The sequence below is a fragment of the Oryctolagus cuniculus genome, chromosome 15, assembly GCF_051225735.1.
Source record: "Oryctolagus cuniculus isolate XC-2025 breed Fujian yellow rabbit chromosome 15, ASM5122573v1, whole genome shotgun sequence".
Classification (NCBI taxonomy): Eukaryota; Metazoa; Chordata; class Mammalia; order Lagomorpha; family Leporidae; genus Oryctolagus; species Oryctolagus cuniculus.
In genome coordinates, this window is record NC_142881.1 from 32,355,495 (window position 1) to 32,368,770 (window position 13,276).

Genomic DNA, 13,276 nt, shown 5'->3' on the forward strand with positions numbered 1-13,276 from the left:
CAGTCACACCCGGAGCACACCGGCCAGATTCAGATCTGCGCAGGGACAGTGGCGATTACGGCAGAGCTCATACAGCGCCCATCCCTGATCCCTGCCGCAGTGGCACCGTGGCCCTGGTCAGCAGCCCGTGATGCCTGCTTTGCAGCTGAGAGCTGCGGCGCAGGTAGGCAGGGAGCCTCCAGAGTTCAAGCCCGTGTCGCCGCCGCTCAGCCTGGTTCTCCGGAGAATAGGGAGTTGAGAGGGACTTAGCTGTGAATTCTCAGTAGCGTCCGTTCTGTTCGTTACCTTGCAAGCTGCCTGGTCCTGAAGCCTTGCATCTCTGCAGTGAAGACCAGCCACAGAACAAGTGTCTCGGTACTGACAGGTGGGTGCAGTTGTCAGGTAACATGAAGGGCAGGGATGGGCTGCAATGGGCTGGGTGTGCCTTTCTCCCTCCCTCTCTTTCTCTCTCTTTCTCTCTCTCTCTCTCTCACACACACACACACACACACACATATACATGCACTTATCCTGAGTAAAGGACTCCAAACACTTTGTAGCATAGGAGCTAGAGTATTAAGGGATGAAGACAGGATCCTTGCCTCCACAAAGGCTACGAGAAGGAAACAGATAAAAATAAATAAACAATAGAGGTGGTGTGTGGTGCAACAGGTTAAGCTACCACTTACTAAGCCGGCATTCCATATAGCAGTAGCAGTGGGAGTCCTGGCTGCTCAGTTTCTGATCCAGCTTCCTGCTAATGTGCCTGGGAAGGCCACAGAAGATGCTCCAAGTATCTGGGACCCTGCCACCCACGTGCAAGACTCAGAGTTCCTGGTCCCTGGCTTCTGCCTGGCGTATCCCTGACTGTTGAACGCATTAAGGAAATGAGCCAGAAGATAGAACATTCTCTCTCTTTTTGCCTTTCAAATAAATAACCTTAAAGAATAGTATGCACACACACTCTGGCAGGCAGCAGATGATGGCTCAAGTACTTGGGTACCTGCCACGCCAAGTGGGAGACTGGGGTTGAGTTCTAGGCTCCTTCAGCCTTATCCAGCCCTGACTTCTGGGGATTTGGGGGGTGAACCAGTAGATAAAATATTTCTCTCTCTCCCTTTCTCCCTGCCTCCTCCCATTTTTCTGCCTTTCAAAACAAATGGTTTTTAGATTTATTTTACTTATTTGAAAGTTACGGAGAGAGAGGTAGAGCCAGAGAGAGAGAGAGAGAGAGAGGTCTTCCATCCGCTGGTTCACTCCCCACTTGGCTGCAACAGCCAGAGCAGCACTAATCTGAAGTCAGGAGCTCCTTCCAGGTCTCCCACGTGGGTGCAGGGTCCCAAGGACTTGGGCCATCTTCTGCTGCTTTCCCAGGCCATGGCAGAGAGCTGGATCAGAGTAGCCGGATGCCAGCACCGCAGACCAGAGCTTTAACCCACTGCACCACAGCACCAGCCCCAAAATAAGTAATTTTGATTGCATGATCAGAGAAAGTGGTCATAGACTTGAAAGAGGTGAGGAATGGAGGCGTGAGGTAACTCCTTACATGGAAGAGATGAAGATGCGAAGGCCTGAAGTAGGTGTGTACTTGATGTGTTCCAGCGAAAGCTGAGAACGAGGAGTGCCAGGAGACAGGATCAGAACATGAACAGGGGCCAGATAACCTGGGGCCTTTTTTTTTTTTTTAAGATTGATTTATTTGAAAGGCAGAGTGACAGAGAAGGCAAGATCTTCCATCTGCTTGTTGGGCTGGACCAGGCCAAAGCCAGAAGCTGGAAACTCCATCCTGATCCCCCTGTGGGTAGCAGGAACCCACAGCTCTTGGGCTGTCTGCTGCTGCCTTCCAGGCACAGTAGCAGGGAGCTGGCTCAAAGCAGAGTAGGCCAGACTCAAACCAGGCCCTGCGATGCAGGCATCCCCAAGGTGGCATCTTGTAGGCCACTGTAAGGACTTCCAGTTTCCTCCCAGTGGAAAGAGGCCCCCGGAGGATTGTGAACATAGTGGTGGGTTCACAGTCAATAATTGGACTTGGGTTTTTCAGCGAATCACTGTGGTTACTGTGTGAGGGACGAAGGCAGAAGCAGGGAGAGCAGTTGGAAGAGTGGGGTCACTCCCACATTGGTGGTAACATTGCTTGGCTGCTTTTCTAGATTACACAGTCCCTTAATCTGCCCCATCCATTAATTGACCTATAACATGAGCATCTGCCAGAATCAAGTCCAAGTTCACTTCCCTTTTTGGTGCAATGTCCATGTAAGCACTTGTGATTCTTCTTAAGGATCCGATCCCTTACGTAATTCAAGCAAGAGATGACTGTGGCTCAGGCTGGGGGTTTCTTGGTGTAGTGCTGGGAAGTGGTTGGACTCTGGATGTGAGCTGAAGTTAGGAGGTCAGTGCTGTGGCCACCTGTGACACCGGCATCCCATGTGGGTGTGCTAGTTCGATTCCCAGCTGCTCCACTTCTGATCCAGCTCCCTGCTAAAGCACCTGGGAAAGCAGCACAAGGTGACCCAAGTGCTTGGGCCCATGGGTGACCCAAATGAAGCTCCTGGCTCCTGTTGTGGCCATCTGGGGAGTGAACCAAGCGGATGGAATATTTCTCTCTGTCTCTCCTTCTCTCTCTGTAACTTTGCCTTTCAAATAAACAGTATATCTTCAAAAAAAAGTTTTATTGATGTATGATATCTGTACCATAAAATTCAATGATTGTAAGTATATAGTTCTGTGACTTTTTAATAAAAAGTCATGATTAGGCCGGCGCCGCGGCTCACTAGGCTAATCCTCCGCCTAGCGGCGCCGGCACACCGGGTTCTAGTCCCGGTCGGGGCGCCGGATTCTGTCCTGGTTGCCCCTCTTCCAGGCCAGCTCTCTGCTGTGGCCCGGGAGTGCAGTGGAGGATGGCCCAGGTGCTTGGGCCCTGCACCCCATGGGAGACCAGGAGAAGCACCTGGCTCCTGCCATCGGATCAGCGCGGTGCGCCGGCCGCAACGTGCCGGCCGTGGTGGCCATTGGAGGGTGAACCAATGGCAAAGGAAGACCTTTCTCTCTGTCTCTCTCTCTCACTGTCCACTCTGCCTGTCAAAAAAATAAAAATAAATAAATAAATAAATAAATAAATAAAAATTAAAAAGTCATGATTGTGCCCCCATCTCCAATCCCCCATTTCAGAACATTTCCATCACCCCAGAAAGTTCTCCAGTAGCTAGTTGTTGTCCTGCCGGCAGGCTCAGGCAAGCCCTGCTCTGCTTTCTGTCTATAAGTTTACCTTTTCTGGATAGTCCATGGAAATGAAGCCACGTAATGTTTTATGTTGGGGCCTGGCTCCTTTTCACTTAGCGTAGTATTTTTGAGATTCACCCATAAAGCAAGTATCATTTTTAAAATATGGAATAGTATTCTACTAATGGATACAGACTCGTCTATCTACACACCAACTGATGGACACTTGGACGGTTTCAGTATTGTCCCCTGACTACGCGGTAGCTCGGAGCACTCCCATGCCAGTCCTTGTGTGGTGCCGTCTCCCCTTCCCATGAACAGAGGCCTCGGGTGGAATCATGGGTCGTATGGGAAGGTGAAGTTTAACCTTTGAAGAAGCTGCCCAGCTGTTTTCCAAAGTGGCTGCAGTTTATGTTCCCGCCAGCAGTGCCTGAGGAGGAGGAGTCCCAGTTCCCACATCCTCGCAGCAGCTGCTAGTGTCTTTTTCCTTTTTTTTTTTTTTTTTTTTTATTTGACAGGCAGAGTTAGTGAGAGAGTGACAGAGAGAAAAGTCTTCCTTCCATTGGTTCACTCCCCAAATGGCCGCCATGGCCGGCGCTGCACCGATCCGAAGCCAGGAGCCAGGTGCTTCTTCCTGGTCTCCCGTGAGGGTGCAGGGGTCCAACCACTTGGGCCATCCTCCACTGCCTTCCTGGGCCACAGCAGAGAGCTGGACTGGAAGAGGAGCAACCCGGTGCCCATATGGGATGCCGGCGCCATAGGCAGAGGATTAACCAAGTGAGCCATGGCGTCGGCCCCATGTCTTTTTCCTTTTTTAAAAATGTTTGGTTTGGGGGGGTGGGGGGCGGTGCTGTGGCGCAGAGGGTTAACGCCCTGGCCTGAGGTGCCCACATCCCATTTGGATGCTGCTTCGAGACCCCCGGCTGCTCCACTTCGGATCCAGCTCTCTGCTGTGGCCTGGGGAAGCAGCAGAAGAAGCCCCAAGTGCTTGGGCCCCTGCATCTGCGTGGGAGGCCCGGAAGAAGCTCCTGGCTCTGGATTGGTCCAGCTCCAGTCGTTGAGGCCATCTGGGGAATGAACCAATAGATGGAAGACCTTTCTCTCTGTCTCTCTCTCTCTCTCTGTAACTCTACCTCCCAAATAAATAAATAAATCTTTTTTAAAAAGTTTATTTAAAAAAAATCATCCTTTTAAAGTGTCCACCTCAGTGATTTGTAGCATAGTCAAATGTTGTACATTGATCACTGCTATGTAATTCCAGGATGTTGGAGTCACTCTGACAGGAAAACCTGTACCTGCCAAGCAGTCACTCCCATGTCTTACTGCCTTTTTCCCAGGCTTCTGGCAACTACGAATCTCCTCTCCGTATTCTTGGGTCTGCCTCTTCTGGACTTTCCGTGTGAATGGAATCGTCCGTGTCTTTTTGTGTCCGGCGCCTCTCACCTAGCAGTATTTTGAGTTTCACCCGTGTTGTGGCAGGTGCCCGCAATGCTTCCTTTTCTTTCTTTTTTCTTTTTTAAAGATTTATTTTATTTTATTTATTTGAAAGACAGAGTTAGAGAGAGAGGTAGAGACAGAGAAAGAGGCTTTCCATCCACTGGTTCATTCCCCAGTTGCCGCAATGGCTGGAGCAGCGCTGATCCGAAGCCAGGAGCCAGGAGCTTCCTCCGGGTCCTCCACGTGGGTGCAGGGGCCCAAGGACTCAGGCCATCTTCTAATGCTTTCCCAGGCCATAAGCAGAGAGCTGGATTAGAAGAGGAGCAGCCAGGTCTCGAACCGGCGTCCATATGGGATGCCAGCACTGCAGGCCAAGGCTTTAACCATGGCGCCACAGCGCCAGCCCCAATGCCTTCCTTTTCAAAGTGAGGGACGGTCTGTGGTGTGCACCCACCTTCCGTGGATCCGTGCTGGGGCTGCTTCCACCTGGGGCGGCTGTGAACAGCGCTGCTGGTGAGTGTCTTCCAAGGCCCGGGCTTGCAGGTCTTTGAGGTGGAAACCCGGAGGAGAGCTACTGGCTCCTATGGCAATTCTGGTTCCGGTTTTGAGGCTGGCAGCCACTTCTATGGTGCAGAGGTCACACTGTTTGAGGACGCTTGGCCCAAAACTCCTACTGTGCCCCATGTGGGCTGTTTATCTTTTGGCCCTTGTTTTAGAAGATTTATTTACTTATTAATTTGAAATGTCACAGCAACAGAAAATTCACTAAGACACTTAGGGATACCACAGTGCTAAGAAACCATACAGGGGGCTGGCATTTAGCTTAGCAGTTAAGACCCCAGTTGTCCCCCCACGTTGGAGTACCTGGCTTTGATGCCCAGCCCAGGCTTCCTACCCCAGCTTCCTAATAATGTGAATTCCAGGGGCACGGTTACTGTTCAAGGACTCGGGTTCCTAGAGAGACCTGGATTGCATTCTGGGCTCCTGGTTTTGGCTTGGCCCAGTTCTGGCAGATGGAGGCCTTAGGGGAGTAAACCAGCAGTGGAAGCTCTCTCTGTCTCTACCTCTCAAGTAAATAAATAAATGAATGTTAATCATATATAGTAATGATACAAATGACAGTAACTACTATTATTTTGATAACCACCATCACCAAAATTCTCCCCTGTTGAGAACCACTGGGTTAGGGTGAGCAGCTGTTCCAGTTTGCCCAGGAGTTGGGAGGAGTTCCCAAGAAACAAGACTTTCACCGCTAAAGCAAGGACAGTCACAGGCACACTCGGTCACCCTAAGTCCATTCTCTCACCTGCTGGCTGTGTGAGCGTGGGCTGCTTACTTTATTTTTCTCTGCCTCAGTTTCCCCAGAGGTGATACTATCTAACTTATCCAACTGGTTTGGAGATGAAGTGAAACACAATGTAAAGCACTAAGCTCATCATGTGGCATATAAGATCTTTTTTTTTTTTTTTTTAATAGATTTAGTTATTGTTTCAAAGGTAGAACAATAGAGGAGAGGGAGAGAGGGAGAGACAGAAATCTTCCATCTGCTGGCTCACTCCCTAAATGGCTGCAATGGCTGGGCTGGTTGGAGCCAAAGCCGGGAGGAGCCTAGAACTCTGTCTGGGTCTCCCATGTAGGTTGCAGGGACCCAAATCCTTCGGCCATCATCCACTGCCTTCCCAGACACATTAGCAGGACTTTGGATTGAAACCAGAGCATGGGCGCCAGACCGCAGCTTAACCTACTATGCCACAAAGTCTCCCCACTGCCCCACGCTGTCCCTACAGTAAGGTCTTATTTTTTTTTTTTTTTAAGATTTATTTCCATTTGAAAGGCAGAGGCAGAGAGAGAGAGACAGGTTTTCCATCTGATGGTTCACTCCCCAGATGATCACAACGGCTGGAGCTGTGCTGATGCGAAGCCAGGAGCTTCCACTGAGTCTCCCATGCGGGTGCAGGGGCCCAAGGACATGGGCCGTCCTCCACTGCTTTCCCAGACCATAGCAGAGAGCTGGATCAGAAGTGGAGCAGCCGGGTCTCATATGGGATGCTGGCACTGCAGGTGACAGCTTAACCTGCTACACCCCAGAGCTGGCCCCCACAATAAGGTCTTAATGAAATAATAGGGGCAGATGTTTGGCACAGCGGTTACGTCACCACCTGGGATGCCTGTGTCTCATATCGGATTGCCTGGTTCAAGTTCTGGCTACCCTGCTTAGAATCCAGCTTCCTGCTAATGGGCACCCTGGGAGGCAACATGATGGCTCAATGATTGGGGTTCCTTCTACTCACATGGGAGCCCTAGACTGAGTTCCTGGCTCCTGGCTTCAGTCTTGCCCAGCCCTGGCTGTTGCAGGTATTTGGGGAGTGAACCAGCAGACAGAAAATCAAGCTGTCTTGAGAGTGCTTGAGCTGTCACCGCTACTTCCTAGGGTGTACATTAGCAAGGAGCTGGACAGGAAGCAGAGCAGCGGGAATCAGCCAGCACTGCACTGATACGGGAAGGGAGGAGCCCAAGCAGCAAGGTAGCGGATGCTCCAAGCCCACCCCCACGGTCTGTGACCCCCCCCCCAGTGGACAGCAGCACAGAATTTGCCCTTTTTAATTTGAACATCCTTAAGAGTACTTCTGCGCTTTAAAACCCCACTCTAACATGGACTCTAATCAGAGTCCACGGTGGTCCTCCCTGTACCCGTTCCCATGCCCCCAGCACTTTGACAAGGAAGGAATCACACCCTGTTTCTCAGATTAGGACTCAGGGCACAGACAGATGAAGGGAGCCCCCTCCAGGTGGGGCCCCAAGCCTGGCGTCCGTCCCTCTTCATCCTCGCTGGTGCTTAAGTGCAGTGACTTAGAGCGGGATCCACGTGGAAGGGAGGCTCCTGGGAGGGAGGATCCCGACACATCTAAACGAATGCAGCACCCCTGGACTCCCTGTGTGTCCACGGGGGCTCTGGGCGCTCAGTGAGTGCCTCTCCAGGCAGGCGCCAGCGTGCCAGGCATGCAAGCTCTCCTCACTTCCCCCTGGCATACCCTCTCATTACTTTTAATTGCATCCCAGCCTCTGTAGCTTCTTGCGTTTGCTTCCTAATCCAGGGCATTCCCCTGCCTGCCACTGGTCCGGCTCAGCACTTTCCCTCCCCGAGCTCTCTGGAGAAGTGCCCCCAGCAAATGGAGCTGCTCTCCGGCGATGAATTCATCTCTATCACGAACGGTATCATATCCCAGCCCTGGCATATTTGCACAGCAATCGCCACACAAAAGCAACATTACAAAGGGAAGTTTTTTTAAAGCCCATTTCTTATAGTACTAAGAACACTGTTGGAATTACCCTGACAGGAAGACAAAACAACTTCCAAGGATGCTGGGTTAGGGACAATAGCTACGCCAGACCCATTAATGTTTTAAGTCGATGGCGCATAAAACTGCTTTTCTCCACTTGGAGCAGGGCATCATCTTAGAGAGAGGAGGGGACAAATTACCATTTTAACTCTCCTGAAATCCATAAGCCCTCCCCCCGTTTTCATTCCCCTGGAAATTCTGCAGTAAGTACCATCAGAATGAAAATGAGAATCCCTCTCTCCGGGGGAATGGCTTCCTGTTCTCATCAGCCAAATGTGAGAGGCGCCCTCTTCAGAGGAGGCTGCTGGCTAGGAAGGCAGCCATCCGGACCCAGACCTGCCCGACTGGTTGCGGGCCACACCTTGGTGGCTTGGGAGGGTGCTGAGCACGCCCAGGTCAGGGTAGACCAGGCACACAGAATGCAAAGGGCCCGGCCAGGCCAGCATGCCTCAGGCTATGTTTTACCCAGTGGGCTGCAGGGGGAGGCTGGCTCATTAATATATTAGCTGTTTCGACGAGGGACTCGCTGGACCCGGGCCAGGCTTCTGTTAGTAAACCCCCGCACCTAATCCCACATTACATTTGTGTAATGCCAGACAAAGCCCGTCCCCATTATCTCATTTGATCCTGAAAACAGCCCTCGGAGGGAGGCAGGGCAGGGATTATTTTTTCCATTTTACAAGTGAAAACACTTGTAAACTGATTGGCCAGGAGTCCCGCGCCCAGAGGCAGAAGGAAGGAGACTGGAATCCAGTCTCTGGACAACCTGTTCAGGGCTCTTTTGATGCCTGGAATATTCCCAACCCCACCCAGCCCTCCCAACTTCAGCAGGCACCGGAACTTGGGGAACAGAGAGCCCGTGTCTATCACCCACGCGCCTCTGTGCCAGCCAGGAAGTACCAGGGCAGCCCTCGTGGCAGGCTCTCTCAGGAAATAAATTTTTTTTTAAAATTTATTTATTTGAAAATCAAGAGTTACACAGAGGCAGAGAGAGAGAGAGGTCTTCCATCTGATGGTTCACTCCCCAAATGGCCGCAACCGCCGGAGCTGGGCCCATCCAAAGCCAGGAGCCAGGAGCTTCTTCTGGGTCTCCCATGTGAGTGCTGGGGCTCAAGGATTTGGGCCATCTTCCCCTGCTTTCCCAGACACAGCAGGGAGCTGGATCAGAAGTGGAGCAGCCAAGACTCAAACTGGCGCCCATATGGGATGCCTACACTGCAGGCGGCAGCTTTACCCGCTACACCACAGCGCCAGCCCCAAGAAATTAATTTCATATTATCTCCCTGCACCAAAGTCCAAAATTATTCCTAGATTTGAAAACAGAAAAATCAAGGCATTAGAACAATCTAAAGAAAATAGAACTGAATATTTAATAACTTTTTAGAGGCAAGAAGGCTCTACATTTAGCATAGTGTTAGGAATCTGAAAGTAAGGGATTTTGTAGATTCGACTGCATTAAAATCTGGGAAAAGCATGGCTGTAGAGAGCCAGCACAAACCCTGATAAAACAGGTGCGGCAGGTCTGAAGGTCTGCAAATAGGTACCAACAGCTAATTAGGGAACATCCAATTCACAAAAAGAGGAAGTAGCCGTGGTTAACAAACATTTAGAAAACTGCTCTACCTAACAAAAGTCAGAAATGCGACCCAAAAGCGATTTCATCTATGAAGTCAGCCCCCCCCCCCCCCTTAACGGTAGTTACTCAAATACTGGCCAAGGGACAATCAAGGGGCAATGAATAATGCATGCTCACACATTAATAATAGGAGAGAACATTTACCCAACTCTTGGAAAGTGATTTCGCACACTTATCAGAAACCTTAAAATATCCATAGCCTTTGACCTAAAACTCCACTCTTGGGAATTTGTTCTAAGGAAAGAATCGTCGATGTGGGAAGTTCACGCACAAATACGTTAGTCACACCCTTATTTACAACGGTGAAAGGCGGCAAACAGCCAGCCTGAGAGGAGTTGTTTAATAATTTAAACAATTACAAGCACTTGATGGAAACTTACGTAATCATTAAAAGGCTTTCGAAGCGCATGCAATAACACGAAAAACCTTTTGTGATGTAATGCGAAGTGGAAAAGTGCAACACTCCACGCACGGCTGCTTGTGCAATCAATTGTATAGGAAAAAGGCTAAGAAGAAAAACATCTCAAATGGGAGGCACGCTCGAGCCCGGCGTCCGGACAGGTCGTTCCCATCCGAACCTCGGTGGGGGTTGGGGGCGGGACAGAAAGAGCCAACCGTGGCCGCGCACCGGCGCGTCCGTTCCCGACGCGCGCCTGGGGCCTGGAGCACGGCGGAGGGGCGCCGGGACCCCACCTCACGTCCGCTCCGCCCGCCGCGCCGGCCGGCAGCGCCCGCCCCTCCCCCGCCCGGGCCGGGGCGCCGCGCGCGCGGGGGAGGAGCCGGCCGGCCCCGGGCGTTGGGGACACGTGGGAGGGAGGCAGGCGTGGTGTGTGGGGGGTGTGTCCGCGCGTGGGAGAAACCAACTCGGGCCGCCTCGGAGCCTCCCACTTCCTGTCCTATTCGCCTGGCCGCCACTGGGCGAAAGCTGTCCCCACACCCAGGAGCCCCTCTCAGGGGGGTGATGAGCCCAGCCACCGTGACGCTACGGCCGCGGCCTTACGCCGCTCTCGACGCCCCGCGTCCGCGCGCCCCTTCGCGCGTCCCCCCCCGCCCAGCCCGGTGGTAGGGCCCGGCGCGACGTCACCCATTGTTTACAAATCAACCCGAGCCGGCAGCATTCCGGCTTCGCGGCTGCAGGCGTGCGGCGCTAGTGCCCGCCGGGCCCGGCTTTCCGCGTCCGCCCCGGCCCCGGCCTCAACCCCTCTCCGGGATCGGCCGCGGGCCGCCCAGCCGCCAGCAACGCCCGCCGAGCTCCGGGTGCCCGGGCCGAAGGCCATGCCGTGCCGGAGGGAGGAGGAAGAGGAAGCCGGCGAGGAAGCGGAGGGGGAGGAAGAAGAAGAGGAGGAGGAGGGCAGCTTCCTCCTGCTGGAGCAGTCGGTGACGCTGGGCGGTTCGGGCGAGGTGGATCGGCTGGTGGCCCAGATCGGCGAAACGCTGCAGCTGGACGCGGCGCAGGACAGCCCGGCCTCCCCGTGCGCGCCCCCAGGGCCTCCGCCGCAACAGCCCTCGCGGCCCCCGGCGGCGGTGCGGGCGGACAAGGCCTGGGCCCCCGGCGTGCCGCTGCTTTCGCCGCCCGCGTCGGCCGAGGCGGTGGGCCCGGCTCCCCCGGGTGCTGTTCGCTGCGCCCTCGGGGACCGCGGCCGCGTGCGAGGGCGGGCTGCGCCCTACTGCGTGGCCGAGCTGGCCGCGGGCTCCAGCGCGCTGCCCGGCCCGTGCCGGCGAGGATGGCTCCGAGGCGCCGTCGCCTCCCACCGTCTGCAGCAGCGACGATGGCCCCAAGCCGGGGCACGCGCCGGCGACGACGACCCGCACCGGCTCCTGCAGCAGCTCGTGCTCTCGGGAAACCTCATCAAGGAGGCGGTGCGGAGGCTTCAGCGCGCTGTCGCTGCGGTGGCAGCCACGGGCCCCGCGGGCGCCCCTGCGCCTGGGGGTGGCCGCAGCGGCCCGGAGCCGGTTGCCCTGCACCCCTCCCGCGCCTTTCTCTAACTCAGCCCCCCGGAGGAGGAGGAGGACGCCGCTGCGCAGACCCGAAAGCGTCCTGCCCTCCTCTGCCCTGAACCGAAGCCTCCGTCGCCATCCTGGGAGCTGGCGCCTAGACTGCGGGGCGGCTCGTGGGTCGACTCCAAACCGAGAAGTTACCGGCCCTGGCGAGGCTGTCGGAGAAAACTTAAGCTTGGAGAAATGTCCCGGCCAGGGCGCTCCCGTGCCGTGCTGCGTGAGCGTTTACCCGACCCTCGGGGCCAAGGACCTGGGATAAACTGGGACAACTGTGGCAGCTACTTGCATCGACTCTACCTGACTTAGCCCATGGGGCGTCGTGTGCTTGGATTGTTTGAAGATGGAGTTTGGAGGGGCGGGAATCGCGAGGGTTTATAACCATACTTGAAAACTAACAATGCACATATATTTTCTCATTATTTTCCGGTGGAGGAGCTTACTGCAAATGGTGCTACAATTGCTGTGCACAGAAATGCCGGGGGAGGGGCCACAGGAAAGGGCTTGGTGGGGGGGGTCACATCGCCCCCTGCTGTGCTCCCCACCTCTGGTGGTGGCCAGAGGTGTGCGTTGTGAACTCCAGTTTGAGGACTGGGGAGGGACGCGGAGAGTTCTGAGGGTAGCCATAGTTGGATTTGAATGTGGACTTTTAAGTGTCTTGACCTTGCCACCTGCGGTTCAAGGTTACAGTTTGCTGTGAGCGGAAGGCTTTGGGGTTTCTGAATTCAACCCCGGGGGTCTCCTTTTCTTGCTGCAAGAGCCAGGGTCTGTGCTTTGCTACTGCTTGGAATCTCCCGAGGACACAGGCAGAGAGGCTGTGTGCGAGTTCCTTGCTTTTGCTGTGCTTTCCCTCTTTCCGCAGCTCCTCCCCCTGCACGGCAGCTCTTGGCCATGCCAGGAGCTTTCTCAGAAACTTACAGTCTCTCGAGTTTCTCTCCCGTCCGCCAGCCCCCGGCATGCCGCCCCTCCGAGTTGCAGCCCGGCTGGTGTCTGGTGGGATGGCGAAGGGACCCTGCCTTTTCTCCTCTCATTCCGACCCTCCCAGCAAGGAATGTGTCCTCCTGCTGTGCCAGCTCTTTGAGAGTGACGGAAGCTGTTTTTAAATGTGACTCTCCCAGAGGAGAAGCCGCTGGCTCTGCCCTCTGAAACTTGACGGCGGTGCTTTAGTAAGGTGCCACCCCCACACTTTAAGGTAGCTAAACCAGTTTTTTTTTTTTTTTTTTTTTTAAGTTTCAATGGCTTGGTCATCCTTCCGATGTAGCTATTGACGTACACTTCGCAACGGAGTGTCTGAAATTGTGGTGGTCCTGATTTATAGGATTTCTTAATTAAAATGTCTGCTGAATAAATTTGGTTTTTTTGTTTTGGAGCGCAGTTTGGCTTTTTGGTGGGAGGTGGGGGAGGGGGAGCACAGCGTGGGGGTCCCCCAGTACGGATGAGCACCCTTGGTGACCGAGGGGACCTGGCAGGTGGCTGGGGCTGGCTCTGCTCTGGCAGAGCTGCCGGACTTAAGTGCTTCTGGGGTGATGTTTCCCCACGATCATAAAATGAAGTCCAGGTTTCTGAAAGCTGCTAGGTGGGCTCCCGTGCCCTGTGTGGATGTAGACCCTGCTCTAGAAATGCCTTCTGCTCGGGAGGGAGCTGGGTCTCCATCTGGCATGTTCTGGTG

At 54.0% G+C, this 13,276-nt stretch overlaps 1 protein-coding gene across 1 annotated transcript; it reads left to right on the forward strand.

Annotated features, from left to right (window-relative positions):
* Positions 1–3,696: 3,696 nt before the first annotated feature.
* Positions 3,697–12,976, forward strand: FRAT2 (FRAT regulator of Wnt signaling pathway 2). Its single transcript, XM_017348458.4, has one exon. It carries the CDS (start codon positions 10,888–10,890, stop codon positions 11,596–11,598), a length of 711 nt encoding a protein of 236 aa, XP_017203947.4. The 5' UTR covers positions 3,697–10,887; the 3' UTR covers positions 11,599–12,976.
* Positions 12,977–13,276: the final 300 nt, after the last annotated feature.

What these genes read in the sequence shown, in the direction of transcription:
- FRAT2 (XM_017348458.4), top strand. Translation starts at nt 10,888, where the DNA reads ATGCCGTGCCGGAGGGAGGAGGAAGAGGAAGCCGGCGAGGAAGCGGAG.